This window comes from Halictus rubicundus, chromosome 2 (assembly GCF_050948215.1).
Source record: "Halictus rubicundus isolate RS-2024b chromosome 2, iyHalRubi1_principal, whole genome shotgun sequence".
Taxonomy (NCBI): domain Eukaryota; kingdom Metazoa; phylum Arthropoda; class Insecta; order Hymenoptera; family Halictidae; genus Halictus; species Halictus rubicundus.
This window is the reverse complement of record NC_135150.1, coordinates 6,127,501-6,143,153: the sequence shown is the minus strand read 5'-3', so window position 1 is coordinate 6,143,153 and position 15,653 is coordinate 6,127,501. Positions and strand designations below refer to the sequence as shown.

The 15,653-nt window shown below is 38.7% G+C and overlaps 1 protein-coding gene across 4 annotated transcripts in view; it reads right to left on the bottom strand.

Moving 5' to 3' along the window:
- The window catches only part of LOC143363844 (protein trachealess-like), a 311,845-nt gene that overhangs the window by 47,171 nt on the left and 249,021 nt on the right, over positions 1–15,653 (bottom strand). Inside the window, exon 1 of one of the 4 annotated variants that reach the window (XM_076804381.1) lies at positions 4,859–5,666. The exons of 2 other annotated variants lie outside the window; for them this stretch is intronic. In XM_076804381.1, the coding sequence (XP_076660496.1) occupies positions 4,859–5,070 (212 nt within the window). In that variant the 5' untranslated portion in view covers positions 5,071–5,666. Of the gene's footprint in view, positions 1–4,858; positions 5,667–15,653 lie in introns of those variants that run through there. One more of the 4 variants, XM_076804386.1, reaches the window with a different exon arrangement.

Here is a 15,653-nt window from a genome sequence, read left to right as displayed (position 1 = left end):
GGGGACGGATATTGCCCTATAAAATCATATCTCGGCTGCGTCGAGAAAAAAAGAGAGAAAAAAAAAAGAAAAACGGAACTCACGCGTCCATATTTGCAACCACTTTACAAGCTCGTAAAACTTCATTACAATCGTTGATACGCGTGGGACACGATCACGATCTCGACCATCCCCCTTTCTCCATAAAACGTCGTTGATCGCTTAATTTTAATTATCACAGTTCTTATTTCACTGAACTGTCCGCAGCCCTGTAATCTCCGATGTTTAAACACGGTGTTCCGTTATCTTTAAAATCTCGTAGTATTGGGGCTCAGGATAGCGTTGCCCGTTCTCATTTCTTTTTTTTTTTTTTGTTTTTACGTGGAGACCGTAATACCAATTAGCGGGGAAGAAAAATGACTCATCCGGGCGTAATAACCGGCCAATTATGTAACCATGTTTATAAGCGCGCCGTGTATCACTGTAATATATTGCTGAAATTACGTTAACGTCCTTAATGCGTCCCGCTTCCGTTCTCGCGTCAACCTGAATGAAATTCGTCCTAAAAGAATTTGCACAACAGTCGTGAAAAAACGTCGTAATAACCCGTTGTTGCACTAGTTGTTGAATATTATTGTGACATGCTAATGAACACTAGGTTTACCTCGGGACCCGTCAAAATGGCGGGTTCCAATATGTTTATTTTGCGATTATTGAGATTGTAAAGATCCATGAGGAATTATTCCACAAATTTATTTCTCTGGGTATAAAACAAACGCCTAAAAATTTGGATACAAACATTCTTGTTATTTTGATAAAACAATGTAAAATACTCTCAGTGCAGTGTAAATAGTCCTCTTCAGCGAAGGAATCTAAAAAATTTCGTTTCATTTATTTAGTCTGGAATATTGGATGTTATAACAAATAATATTTTAAATTATAATTCTTATGTCGTGTTTTTACGTCTATAGTGACGACGAAGAAATCTCAAGCATGAACCAGTTCAATAAATAGTTTACTTTGCAAGAAATACAATTAGCAGCTTATTAGAAATTGTAACAATTTGAGTTTAATAGATTCCATGTAAACACTTGATGTTAAAGTTTTAGATACAAAATTGAACTATTATTCCAAAATTTAACAAGAACTGCGACATATTCAGAGTCTGTAACCAAATCTTTCAATTACCAATTGCATTTTTCTAATTTGTATTAGTTTCAATATTCTATAGAATAGCGTCTATAGAATGTAGCATATTGCTTGGACTATTGTGATCAAATGTTCCATCAACTAAATATTATAATAAATTAAAAAAATACAAAAGATATATAACAAAATATATAAATATATATATTCGTATTTTAATATTAAATATTATAATATTTAGTTGATAGAACATTTGATCACAATAGTCCAAGCATTATGCTACGTACAGCAATAAAAGAGCAGCGAATACAGATAGCGAGTTAGTTACTTTTAACAAATGCGAAAGAAAAATATATAAAGTGACAAATGGCAATAAATCCAAAAAGAAATAGTAATCATTAAACTGTGGATTTTACTCCAATTTGTTGTATGTCAGATGAAAAATTTAAGATTCGCAGCCTATATAGTAATCATATACTACTAACAGGTATGAAATTTAAAATGTGTAAGGCAGCAAAGGTGGAGTTATAAACATGTTAATGGTAAAAGGGGTTAAGCCATCTCCCGTCAACGGCCGCCATTACGTTTCTCAATGCAGGTCGCGCGATTTATTCGAAAGAGTCATTGTTTTAACAATAATATAGAGTTCGCAGATGCAACCGCGGGTTCTTATTGCATCGAATGCCAACTGATGGTCCACATTCGAGCCAGACTATTTGTCTGCGGTGCAATAGACAAATGTAAACGTCATGTTACGCAACGCCGTTTAATCGAAGTTAAAACAAAGCTGGATTTACCGGTACACCTTTGTGATATTTCTCTCGTGCAACCGGTACCACGGGCTCGCGATGTCCACGTACGACTATAAAAGATCGACGATACGTATGGAAATGCGGGAATGAAGCAATTGAAACCGAGAATATTTAATTCCCGTTGCAAAATTTAGTCCGAGATCTCGTTCCATCCTCGAATCGGCCATGATTTTCACCTTAAGCAAACCGACGGACGCGTTTTTCCGTGTTCCTTCCGCTCCGCGATTTTACGAAAAGACCAGCCCCGGACGTTTCGCGTAAAAATTCAAATGCTCCCTATAAAGTTTCCACACTTGGTTCGAGCCCGATAAAAAAGGTGATTGATGACCTGATAAAAATTCGACATCCTGTACACGAGGAATGATTTACAGTTATAACGTCAGGTTTACGGCGCACTATTTACAGCGACGCTCCGTAACGTCATCGTCGATGTTACGTACGTCACATATTAATGTCTTGCTCTTTTTGAATTACAAAATCGAGAGCTGAGCGCATCGATAAGAAAAACCGAACCGTCGACAAGAGAAATTATACTCGTCCAATGTGATTTTGTGGTGATAGATTATATTCACCCTTTGTGGTTGTTTTTTTCTCTGAAATGTATCGATAAAATGTATTGTTCTTATTATTACTGTCCTAAGAATCGTGTTAATCGGAGCGTTTAAATACCTATGATTAAGTGATCGTAAAAATCGTCGCGATCTACCTCGAGAGAGCAGTTTGCTACACGTCTCTAGCCCTTTCACTGCTGCAAACAAATACACGTCGTCGATTCGTGGTTGAAATTGCTGATATTCGATTTGCACAGAACTCGTTAATGTGCCCTTTTCAAAATTATGTATTATATTTTTCTCTCATTTTAAATGAATTCAATGTTTCTAACATCCGATCCAGGCCAAAGAATTGTGAATTGTAATTACTTTTCACCCTCTCTGATTAATTCTATTTGTTTCTTTTACTTTGTATTCATGTTACACGATTAAAATCTGCGACTTCTAAATTTTAAATGCAATCTGTTTGAAACACAGTAAAATGTGCAATTCTTTTGCTCAATTATTGCAATTAATACGTGATCTTTCAAATAAATTTGGATGTTCCCGCGTTCTTCTTTTTCACGAGACTTTTACAATGGACTCAAGAAATATAACAAGTTCCAGGAAAATTTCTGTTTCTTTATACTTGTACATCGAATTTATATTTTCATTGTAAAAGGGTTTACATATTTGGCTAAAATATCACTTGCACATTAAATCAGAGATTACAATAGGCCTCTAAGAACTTTTTCAGACTTTTCAAAAGCACAAAAAACAAAAAACAAGAAATCATCTCATGAAAAATTTACATTCTAATATTTTTAATTTAAAATTATTCAGATTGTAAAGATGCACCTTTCCATGATGAATTATTCAATAAATTTATTTCTTTGGATATATATTATTTAAAAAAATGGCTAAAAGTTTTGATAGCCACTTTCTTCTTATTTTAATAAAGTAATTTAAAATGGCCAGTTTTAGTCCTCCGTAAATCTAGTGTCAATGGAAAACCATATTGCCAGTGGAGGATTAACATTCATGTTTGTATTTGCTTTGCAAGAACCGTAGTAAACAAATCTCAGCATAAATTCGAGTAGGGTTGCGATAGCCCCAATAGCCCGTTCAAGTGTTAAAAGTTTCCAGTATTTTTTCTCGCGAAGAGCCTAGGGGGAACAAATTATGGAGACGCATTTCGAGCATGTCCACTTAAGGAGTTTTTGTGGGAAATTTGGTCGAAATTTGAAAGAGAAACAGATCTCGCTTGAATACAGCCGTCGCTGGTTAAAACAGTTTCCATTTTCTTTGCTCTGTTACTTCGGGTTGCAGCTTTCTTACAAATAGATCGCCGCGAGCCGTTCTACCTCAAGAGAACAGTATGCAAATACATTACAAGACGTCATGAAACGTGATCGCGTATGTTTATATGTCTGATGAAATATTACTGGCACGGGATGATAATTCAATCTGGAACTTTCACAAAATTACTTCGGAGGCAACGGGAAAGCGTTCGGTGCTGCGGGCAACGTATTTTACGTCGTTTTACAACGTGAGTATACCGTTCATTGATCAAATATTTGACTATTCTAGGATTGGACGAAACATAGAAATTTAAAAAAAATTCAAAATTTCTCCCACAATATTTTGTTATTTGCAAACAATTGAAATTTCATTTAAATGATCAAAGTCCATGTTAAAGTGGCAAATTATTACTGGTAACATTGACCCGACATTGAATTTGGCCAATAGTTCTTTATTCTATTGCTTTCTACTAAATTCGTCAATAATGTCAGAATTACATGGTACGTAATCAAAATTGTAATGTTTTTTATCTGTTTCAAATATGTTAATAGAGCTAATTATTAGAGTAGCAAGTTCTGAAGTAAGACGGAGGGAACACGTTGGGCCGCAAAGGGTTAAATCTTATAACAGTAAACGTAGGGTGCGAGAAATTATCGTTATTAGCAAAACAATTGAAATTTAAACTAAATCGTTATGAAAACCCGTGTCTTTATTGCGGGTTGTGTAGAAGGGCTCAAGCTGTTCATCCAAACAGCGAGACACCCCATTAAGGCTCAACACAATGAGCGCAAGGTGCGACAAATCAGACGCAAGGTTTCCCTTCCATTAGTTAAATCTTTAGCAATGATACGGCAGCGGAACGGTTCACCGCGTTCCCTCGCTCCCCCTTGCAAAGACAAGAGCGATTGTCCCCTAATCAACGCGTCGTCGCTACGTAGGGGTAGCGGCGCTGACGATCGTCGAGCAATCCCGAACCGTCGCGACGGTGTCGCAGTGAATGGGCTAGGTAGATCGTAACGCGTTAGGAAAAACTAACGAGGCCGTAAGGTAAAAGTAGTAAGAAAAATAAGTATAAGAGAAACAACATGCCCTGGCTCGAGGAGAGGACCCTGACTCTGTTTGTACGGGACACAGAGGTCCGCCGGTACGAACCAGGAGTGCGTGAACGCGGGGTTGATGTTGAGCGCCCCAGCGGCCCCCTGATGGGGTCCGCCGACATCGACGCCGACACCGACACCGACCCCGACCGGGCTTTGTCGTTGAAAGCCCCCATAATCCATGGCCACCTGATACGGCAACATTTCCCTCTCCTTAATTCTCCTCTAAATATCTCTTTTATATTTTTTCTCCCTCAATCCTCCACCCCCTTCGTCGTCCTCTTCGTTCTTCGCCTAGCACTGCCACCACTATTCTCCGCGATAGTCCGTGCACCCACGTTTCAACAACAAAAGTTCACCTTCCGGCACCAAGGAATAAAGCTAGCGGCACACCACCCCGGAACAGTCATATCATCCCGTGGATCGTCATCGTCCATCGCGCGACACGTCCCGATCTCGTGTCCCGATCCGACCGTCCCGACATAGGGGTACCGCAAGGCGGATAGACGAAACGGGAGAACGCGAAAAACGGAAACGAAAACGAGAGCGGCGTTGAACCAGAGGGGAAGATAGGAGACGACAGTCGCAGCAGACGCGTCTCGACGCTGCCTATGCTGGTGTGTACGCGCGTATCGATGGTAGCTCACGCGCGCGCACGTGCGTGTCAACAACTCGGACGCTCTCTCGCGTGGACCAGCTGTTACGGGTCCCTTCGATCGCACGGATCACGCGGCCGCGTTGTGCGCGTCGGACGCGGGGGTTGCAGGCAGACAGCTAAACGGCCGGTTCGTGACCGAACGACAGACTAGACCGGACTGTACCGGGCTCTGTAACGTGAGCCGTGCGCCGAGGCCCGTCGGGGCGAGAGAGACAGCACCTCGCGGTGGAAAGAGGAGCGAGAAAGAGGGCGCGAGAGCGTGCGCCGTGACGTGGTTCCACAGTCCCCGCCCACGACACACCGGCCCGGCCAATCGCGCGCCACCGTCGCCGGACTCGGGCACACCTACCGTGGGCACCCGCGGGCTTCGCAGACCGCGCACACTCTCACCGTGTTTGCGTCACGCTGCACCCTCCGTTGACGGACAGACGGATTCCGCGACAAGAGAACGCACACCGATGCCGATGCCGCACGAACTCGCCGTCACCGAAGCCCCGCCCACTATTGCTAATGACACTTGCCGGATGGTTAAGAGGTTGGATCGTACACCTACGCGGGAGAGGCTACCTTGTCGCGAGCCAAGGGCGACGTTCCCCGGAAGTGGCCTGTAAGCGGCCACGTGCGCGCCCGCCGATTCTTAACCCTCGCGCGGAACACCACTCCGCCGACGACTATGGTGTCGCGGCCGACGGATGGCAACGGATTTTTCTGTGTCTAGACTGTTCAACCCGTTAACCCGACCTGCTATCGGTTTACGGTGGATATTTAGTTTTCCATAACTCTACTTATTACCTTCATTGTTCTTAATTGTTTATTTTATTAGGTTGTTGCATACGAACTATCCGATTCATAACCAGTAACTTTAAGCAAACATAGCTTTCCTTTGAATAAACCTTATCTATTCAAATAAGCACCAATGTGATCATCATATTCTGTTAACAAACGACGAGTTTTTCGATTATACTTCGGTAGAAGTTGAATTTTTTGATCGGTCGCATTCTTAGTCAATTTAATACTTTAATAACCAGACGATTGTGATTAGGCTTCTCAATGAATGTGCTACATCAAAAAGGATCATAATTCTTTTTTTAAGAATAATTCCAGAAGAAAGAATTCGGATTTTCGGTTTTCGGTTTTTCGGATTTTCACTAAATTGTGTCGCCGACATGGTTGTCTTGGTTAACGATTAAGTAATCAGCTACGAATTATTAATTTTTAGAAAACCCTTATCTTTTTAATCCTCGGTAGATAAAGTGTTAATTTTCTATACACAAAATATAGAAGTATTATCACAGAAAATATGTTTTAGTAAAGAGTATCTTAACTTTTAGAATTGTTATTACTAAATCCTATGCTTTAAAGATTGGGGAATTATTTAATCCATTAGAGAGTGAATGTTCATTTCACCCATTTCGAAGTAAATCGGTGATCTGTGATTAGTTTATGCATCTGCAATAACAGTAGGACAGGAATACTTTTTGTACGAACTTGTCGGAAATCATTGAACTTCATAGTTGGAGCTTTGCGTTAAAGTATATCAATTTCTAAACAGTAAAACAAGTATTAATTTATTCAGAGACGAACGTAATTTCGCCATATTGATTTCCGATATAATGAACGATGATCATGGTTATCTGCGTGTTTCATATTGTAGGGATTCATGAAGAACTTTTAACTTCCATACATCCTTTAAGGAACTTTAATGCGAAACTCTACACTCTAGAAATTGGAATTACCATTAATATTTATAAGTGAGTTTGCTTCAGGTGAATGATTTCCAAGTGGACGATGGATTTTATGCATACAGAAGGTGCCATTTAAAAGTGTAGAACGATTAAAATAATTTAAGAATGTTGATATAGCTATTACTTTTAAATTGTTAACACAATTGAGGAAAGAATGAAATGTACATCTGGCTCCTGTTCCTTGCCGTCAATGCAGACAATTTTCATTTTGCATAAAGATCCGCAATCTACCGGTCTAATATAATTGAGGAGCAGTACCTATGCTGAAAATACTGCAAAATAACTTATAGAGCTAATTGTAAATCCAAGTTTCCTATTCGTAAATCGCGCAACTCTTCTTTCGACCGTTCTCCTTCAATTTACTTCCACCGTTTCTAGTTTCGCTGCATTCCAGCGATAGATTCCGAATGAGAATTCGCAAGAGCAGACAAAAGAGTTGGCAGAACGGGAAACAGGAAGCGACAGTGGCTAGGAATAATGTTGGCTTGTCGTTTCCGTTTACCCCGAGTGATCGTGAAGTAAGAAGCCGATCGTCTCTCATGGATATTCATAGATCGTGGACTTTTTCTGTTACTTAATCGGCGATCGTCGATTTATCGCACACATCGTCTACATATATGCGATTACTCGGTATGCATGCGCAGCACATGAATAAAAAAAAACAAAAAATAAAATAACCGAGAAATCGACGAAGAGAACCGCGACAGAAACGACGAGCAGTGCTGCTCGTGTGATATCTCCCGGTGAAAATAACGCTACGGTGTTTCGCGACTCTGCGGCCAGGTGGGAGGAGAACAGGTATCCACACACGCGCGTAATCGACTGCAGGCACCCACGCCCTTACGAGACGCCATGATTCTCTTTGATTAGGTGCGCGATACGTGCAAATGCCCGATGCTGCTCCGTCGTAATAGCGCGCCGTTAGCACATACTGATGTGTGGCACCAGCGCTTTTTCAAAATCAGAGAGCGTTCTTTGCTCTCGTTAACACTACAAATACACCGCGCCGCAGTGAACATATTAAACGCGGAAGGCCGATAAAATTTTTTATGGAAATTCTAATCTGTATTCGATCGTGTCAGGACAATAATGACGTCGTACTTACTGGTTTTACAAATGTTTCTTGCAAGTGGTCGCTGGAGACACTTCTGTGTTTAAGTGAAACTGCTCGGTAGAAACTATTGTTTGATTGATAAATTCGAGTGATTTTTAAGATTTTAACGCATCGTTTATTCTTATTGCAACGTGCAGCACGTGCCGTACTGTTTAAGTGGCTAATTTTTCACAGTAACGTATGCATAATTCAATAAACTTTTAACTTTACAAATTTTCATAGAAGCGCATTTATGGTTTCAAGAGTTGTAATTAGACTGTGGATTTTTGTGCAAAATAAAAATTGTTAATAGCATGGTACATTATTGAATTAAATTCAATCTGTCGTACATTAATGCACAATTGATCGACGTGATGTGTCTGTGAATTATTCGGTATATTACTGAATATCTACAATAAAATTATGATAAACATAAACAATAATTTACAATTCGCTAAAATAGTCGGTTTCGTATCAACGTCTAGGCGACGTTCTATGATTCCAAAATACTCCACTCTCGTCTGATCTTAGAACTCAGTATACATCAAGATTACATAAAACAATAATACTACTTTAATATGATGGAGTGAATTGCATGGACTCGCGAAGAAAATACGTACAAAAGATTTCAATTACAAGTAAAAAAAATTACTAATATATTAAAAGGAATAAGTTTTAGAAATTAACATACGATTTTTATCATAGCTGTTATACATATAACAAAGACAAAATTACTATAAGCATAGACACTTATAGATACTTATTATTATAAGTATAGATAAATAAATTGATTAATATATGCAACAATACTCGTCAAGTTCTTTTTCAGTTCGATGGAATTCTTTTTAACTTTTATATGAACCGCAATTTTAACTTCTCTTGATTTGTAGAAACTGTTTTCAAAATATTCATTTTATTGCTATTGATTTTTTTAATAGGTTTATTTCTAGGAATCAAAGTATCATTTCTAAACGTGCATGTTTCGGATCGTTGTCTTGTTAAAACATGATCCTGTTCTTTTATTCCAATCATTTTAGTAATTCTAATTCTAAACGTTGCTTTAGCATGTTTAAATACAACCAATGATCCACGATTCTGTCTAGAATACACATTACAATATTTTCTTCCTCCTGTAAAGGGTACAGAAACCAGGAAAGTTAGATTTATCAGTAAAATTAACATGTTCCTAAAAATCCCCTGAAACTCAGAAACACATTTTTATTTATCTTCAGTTACATACGTCGAATGTGAAATAGCACTTGTACATTTAATGCAATCGGAAAACTCAGGTAACTTTCCTAGGAATACTTTCCTAGAAATTCAAATGATGGTGTTTGCGGACCCCAGATAAATATTTGTGTGTTCGACCTACTACGCTCTATCTGTTCGTCTACGAATGATATACCATTGAACTCTATCACTTTTTGGTTTAACCCCTTGTATTATAATATCGTGTCAGACTCGTGGTGAAGACTTCGAACAGGATTTTCTAAATATGTATATTATTAATTCCCTTTAAATTGAAATGAAATTCTATTTTATGGTAGTCAATATTTAGCCATTACAGAACACGTGGTTATAGAATAAATATTAATTTTCTATTTTTGCTTAGTAGATTATAGGCAGCAAACAAGTTCTCTAATTATTGTAATCATAAAATAAATTGTAGTACAAGGGGTTAATACTGTTTTCATAGACTTTCAAATGTTTTCATAGACCCCACATTTCTCACACATCATAAACACTGTATTAGGCAAAGGTCGAATGAAAATATAAAAATTTTCAATTAATTAGGAAGTAACTGTAATTTTATGACTATTATCTGTTGTGTTGTGAAAAAACAATTATAAAATGCCATGTATTATCCGAAACTTTTATTCCTTACATTTACATGTAAATCAGAAACATTTATATTTTTTTGCAAGTAGAAAGTTAATAACAACCGTTAGCCATCAGCCATATTAATCAATTAATATCCAGTGGTGCTCACTGTTTCCTTCGGTATTCAACGTGTTAAAGTTTTCCGTAACTATTACGCTGGATACCATTGAATAACAAACATTGGAAGAACTTTTGAAAATGAATGTATACTATTTCATCGATTTTCTCTACTCTTTATTTTGTAGAGTAAACCCTCGCTCAACGAATGCCAAGTTAACATAAACTATGAAGTATGCACTCCAGAGTGACAGAAACAGTGCACATCAGAAAATGATTAACAAAAGTGTAACAGAACCTTCACGTGTATAATATACATAAGTGATAGGGACAGTACTTTAATTTCGAAAATTATTAACAAAATAGTGACAAAATCTACACATGATTTTGACCCGTCTCGATTGTTTTCGGAATTTGAGAGTCAACCCTCCGCTGCCGATTTTCTCATTAATGTGGTCTGCATAATGGCCAGATTTCCTGTTTTATCGGGCTTTTAAAAATCTGACAAAATTCCGAAATACGTTATCGTGGTTTCTAATTGAATGTGCGAGTGATATTTCAGCCGGATGTTCAAACCTTTCAGCAACTACAATAAAAATTCGATGTAAAATGACGACGAAATGGGAATTCGCCTGAAACTCGGCAACTCGTATTGTTGGCGAAGGGTTAAGTTAATCAACTTGGCAAACGGACAACGGACAACGTACGTCCGCGGACGTCCGTGGCAACGGACGTTACAACTGAACTAATAGAGTGAAAGTGCAAATGTACAAACTTGATTATCAATTTTATAAAGAAATGCTATGCAACGTAAATGTTCAACATACAACTTTCACGTATAAAAGTGAACAGGCTGCAGACATTAGATGTAAATTGGATAAAACAGCGCAGAATTGACCGATCAGGCGGCGATGTCCTACGAACGCAGGCGAGTTCGCTGTCCGATGGATCGACGTCCGAGGGTTGAAGTAGTCAGGGCGTGAATTCATCGAACGATCAGGTTGACGGTGGTAGCGTCAAGGAAACGCGGGGCTACGGTGTGTATGAGAAAGAATCGTGGCGAAGAGCGACGCGGGCCGCAGTCGCTGGGTGCAACGAGCGAGCGGTACTTAGCATGCATCCCCCGATACGAAGGATTCCTTATTGTATCGTTGCACGTGAGCGTAATGCACAAATATGAACTTAGCTGCGGGCTCGTTCTTCGCCGAGTCTCCCTCTTTTTCTCTCTCTCTCTCTCTCTCTCTCTCTCTCTCTCTCTCTCTCTCTCTCTATCTCTCTCTCTCTCTCTCTCTCTCTCTCTCTCTCCTTTCCTATATATATATCTCCCGCTCTTCTCCGTTCGGTGATAACTCCTAACGTCCTCATAATCATACATATGGATGTCCCGTGTTCGTTGGCTGTTCGTCGCTTGACCACGCTGTGTTTACGCGGACGAACGATAGCAGCCATTGTCCGTAGGTCGTGCGATCGGTAACGAGGCAAAACGGAACGATTTCTAAGCATCGTGGCCGCCTACTCGTTAATTGGTATGCGCGCGAGATCGATAAACAGGGGCTGTTTCGTCGAAATCCAGGAAGAAACGGGTTCCAGGGAATAAGCCGCGCGCGCGGCTTTCTAAATTCTCAATTGCCTACGTGGCTACCTCGTCGCTACCTCGGCCAATTAATCGGCCCGCCGCCATTGCGGTTTAGAGCCGTTTTCATGGCTCTGACACGCTGTCTGAGTAATTGGGGATGGCGGCTGCCGCCGCCACCGCTGCTACGCGCATCTACGGAATACCGCTGGCTCCTTCGAATATATTCCGCTGCAATGTTCGGTAGATTGTTACAAATACATTGCCGTGGATCTTGGCAGTACTCTTTTTGCATTTGAAACGATACCAGGCATAAATGAGCAGACGATTAGCAGACTGCGGGCGGTCGTATAAGTTTAGATCCGCAGTAACGAATTTACGAAAATAGGAATCAAGCAAAGTTTTATTATGATTCAAATGAGGTAAAAAATTCGGTATACTTCAGTTTAGAAAGTTTACTTTATGCGGGTTTTTAAAATAAAAATTGTGTAAAAAGAGTCTACCGTAAGAATCTACTATTCTTAATACGTTTCCCACCACTGTCAGAGGTATGTGACATGTACTTAAAAAATGCAATGATTCAATTAAATTACATCTAATATATTTATGTTTAATGTTTACCGACATGGTAAAAAGCAATCTAGTGAGATAGTAAAATTTCATCTAAATCCACAAATATTAATATTATCTATTAACAGCTACACGTTAAATAGTTATTAGCCTAAATTTGAGTGAAATCGCATCAGCCCCAATAGTTCACTTAAGGGTTAAAGATAGTCAAATTAAATTTCGTGTTTTGACAAAATTTTTTGTACTGGTTCTTATTTTTGAATAGGTGCGTCTCTCCCTCAATTTAGGGAGCATTTTGGGAGAAAATTAATCACCTTGTTCTTTGCCACACTATTTGTTAACATTTTACACTTTAATTAATTAAAATTAATTAATTTATATTTATTGCTCTGTAATTAGGTAATTAAAAAGGAGATGCTTCATTTTTTACAAATACGACTGGCTAGTAGATTCTAATAATTATTGTATTGAAGGTTTAGAAGATTATTATTCAACCACATCTAAAGTAGATTGGATTTCTTGTTTAGAATGCCTCAAATGGCTCCATGAAACATGTACTATGTTTTCTCCTTTGTATAATATGTGGTAGAGAAAAAAAAAGTACAAGTAGGGAGAAGAAGGTATAAACGAAAGAAGTGCATCTATCCCCAATGAAGAGTGCATCTAACCCCATACCCTAGGGAGAGATTCTTAAAGAGGAGGGAGGATTCTAGGGAGGATTTTCTTAAAGAAATTGAAATAAACAATTGAATTATGTCTGCCTATTTTTCAATTATTTTCAGTAAAATTTTTATTAAACAGAAAACAAAATGTGCTACGTCTCTCCCGGAATTACAATAATTTGAACGGTGCAGGTGTGGGCGTATTTTAGCTGTTAAATTGGATAAATGAAATTATCTATATGTATAATGTACTATGTAGTTGTAAAAATATTTGGGAACTATACAAAATGAGTCACTTAACAGTTAGACTAGAATATTTGTCATAAACACAATTTTTCTTTCAAAGCTGTATTTTCTGGAGTTGTAAATTGTCATTCGCAATTTTTAAAAATGAAATTTCTTATATATTTTCATCAGATTACAGATATTGGGTGATGTAATTTTATTGAAAATCGACAACATTAGTTGTCCGGCAACATCGACTTTGGATGTTATCCATGAAGCAAATAGCTATTAAAATCATACACCGAAATCAAGAAATTCACTTACATTCATTTACAGCATAATACGCATTTGAATTTCATTTCTACAATTTCTTAAAAATATCATCGACGTACAGTGCGTTCATTTATCATCACATTTTGATCAAATATCACGTAATGCTGTCGTCAATATATGTATTTTCTCACTTACATGAAGAACATACGGGACAATCACATTGGTGGACATTAAAATAAACTTAAAAGTAAAATTGAACATCTGAATACAAAATGAAGATAAGACATCAAAGATCCGCCTTACACGTAAAAATGGTTGTATAATAAACTTGCAGGCTGCAATAGTATTTCTTAATTTTCTTTCTAAAATCGACAACGCTTTGCAACAACCTAATAGAAAACGTTTCGTCGCGTTTCCACGACGTGTCAAGAAAGTAACAATGATCACAAAGTTTCAATAACTTTTATCGTACATCAGAAAGCATCCTCTATCCTTGCATCAGCCGTGAAGATCGAACTTATTGTGTTCAGCCCTGAGCCACCCCCTCTGCCGTTCGTTTATTGAACGATGGCTCATAGTCGCGTAACCGGTCGCTTCTTGAATCCGATAATATCACTTTTATGTGTGTAGCGATCGCTATCTAACCCTTTCGAGGACCATGTATCAGCGCGGACATAAACGTCGTCCGGGGGGTTAAAGAAGGGCCCCATAAAATCCGCCCCCGCGGACGCGATAAGAGTTATCTCCATTCTCTAATTGAAAGTTAATTGGTCGACCGGTTTAGTCTGACGGAGGCCGAGCGTTCGGCTCCCGCGACGGTAACCCCCAAGCCTAGGGCGGCAATTTAGGAGCGGCGGTAGCTACAATAATGAGACCCTATCTTATGGTGTTCGCAGCGACACCAGTAACCAGCGGGCTTTCGCCTCGGTACACCACGTATTACCTAGCTACCGTGTTACGTGCCACGCCAAGTCCTCCCACGTGCTCGTAATAAACCGGCCCTCTTCGTTCGCGTAATCGAGAATTTCCGACAAACACGTACCGGGCTGCGGTGTACCGGCATCATCAGAGAGATTGCGATCGGACCATCGGTACAACTCGCTCGACTTACACCATGCACGTGTCCCTCCGCATCCCTTGCGCTCTGCGTCGCGAGGTGAACGGTGGGAAAATTCGATCTTTGACTAGAGTTTCACGCTGATCGTTACCTGGACGAGACTCTTTACGGCTCTACAATGGAATTAGTTGATTTACCTTCTTCTAACCGCTAGAAGGATTTTCCCTATCAAGATTGGAAAAGATCAAGACTTGTAGCTCTGCATAAAGCTCGCGATGATATTAGGTTGATGCATCCTAAGTTTTGTTCGCTCTTTTCACGGTCTGTCTGTGTTACGCCGTCGACTGAGATGTCAATGTGAACAGTGATTCTTTCGTGATTCTTCTCATTAGTATCTTCATGATCAGGCACCCGGACAAATTGTTTCAAGTATTTCAATTGGCTCTTGATGACTATGAAGATTATTTTCAGAATTTGTAATCTTCGATTAAATATCATTTATTGGGTTTTATATCAAATCTGCATAATCCACGTGTGGGACATGGGACTGTGAATGTATTAAATAAAGATTTAAGGATATACATGTAAATAATTTTATTTTATAGTAACGAGTAAATAATGTATCAAGTAAATGTATAAATTATGCCGTATACATTATGACATTTGCTACATTACCATTTTGTCATACAATCACGAAAAACTTGATGGCCTGATATTACTAATTTATTTTTTTTAATTTATGATGGAAACGGCTTTTCTAGTAATGGATATAAAAGTTTATGTTTGCTATAGAAAACTGTTCCATTAAAAATAAAAGAAGAGATCTGCTATTATTGTAAATAAAATATAAATAATGTAAGTAATATGTAAAAGAAGTTGTTTAATAGTATCTAGATTTATGGAGCAATAAGAGTGACTATTTATATCAGTTTATAAAAATGATAAAGGTGTGTTCACTTTGATTTGCAGCGATTTTTAAATCGAAAGTGTATA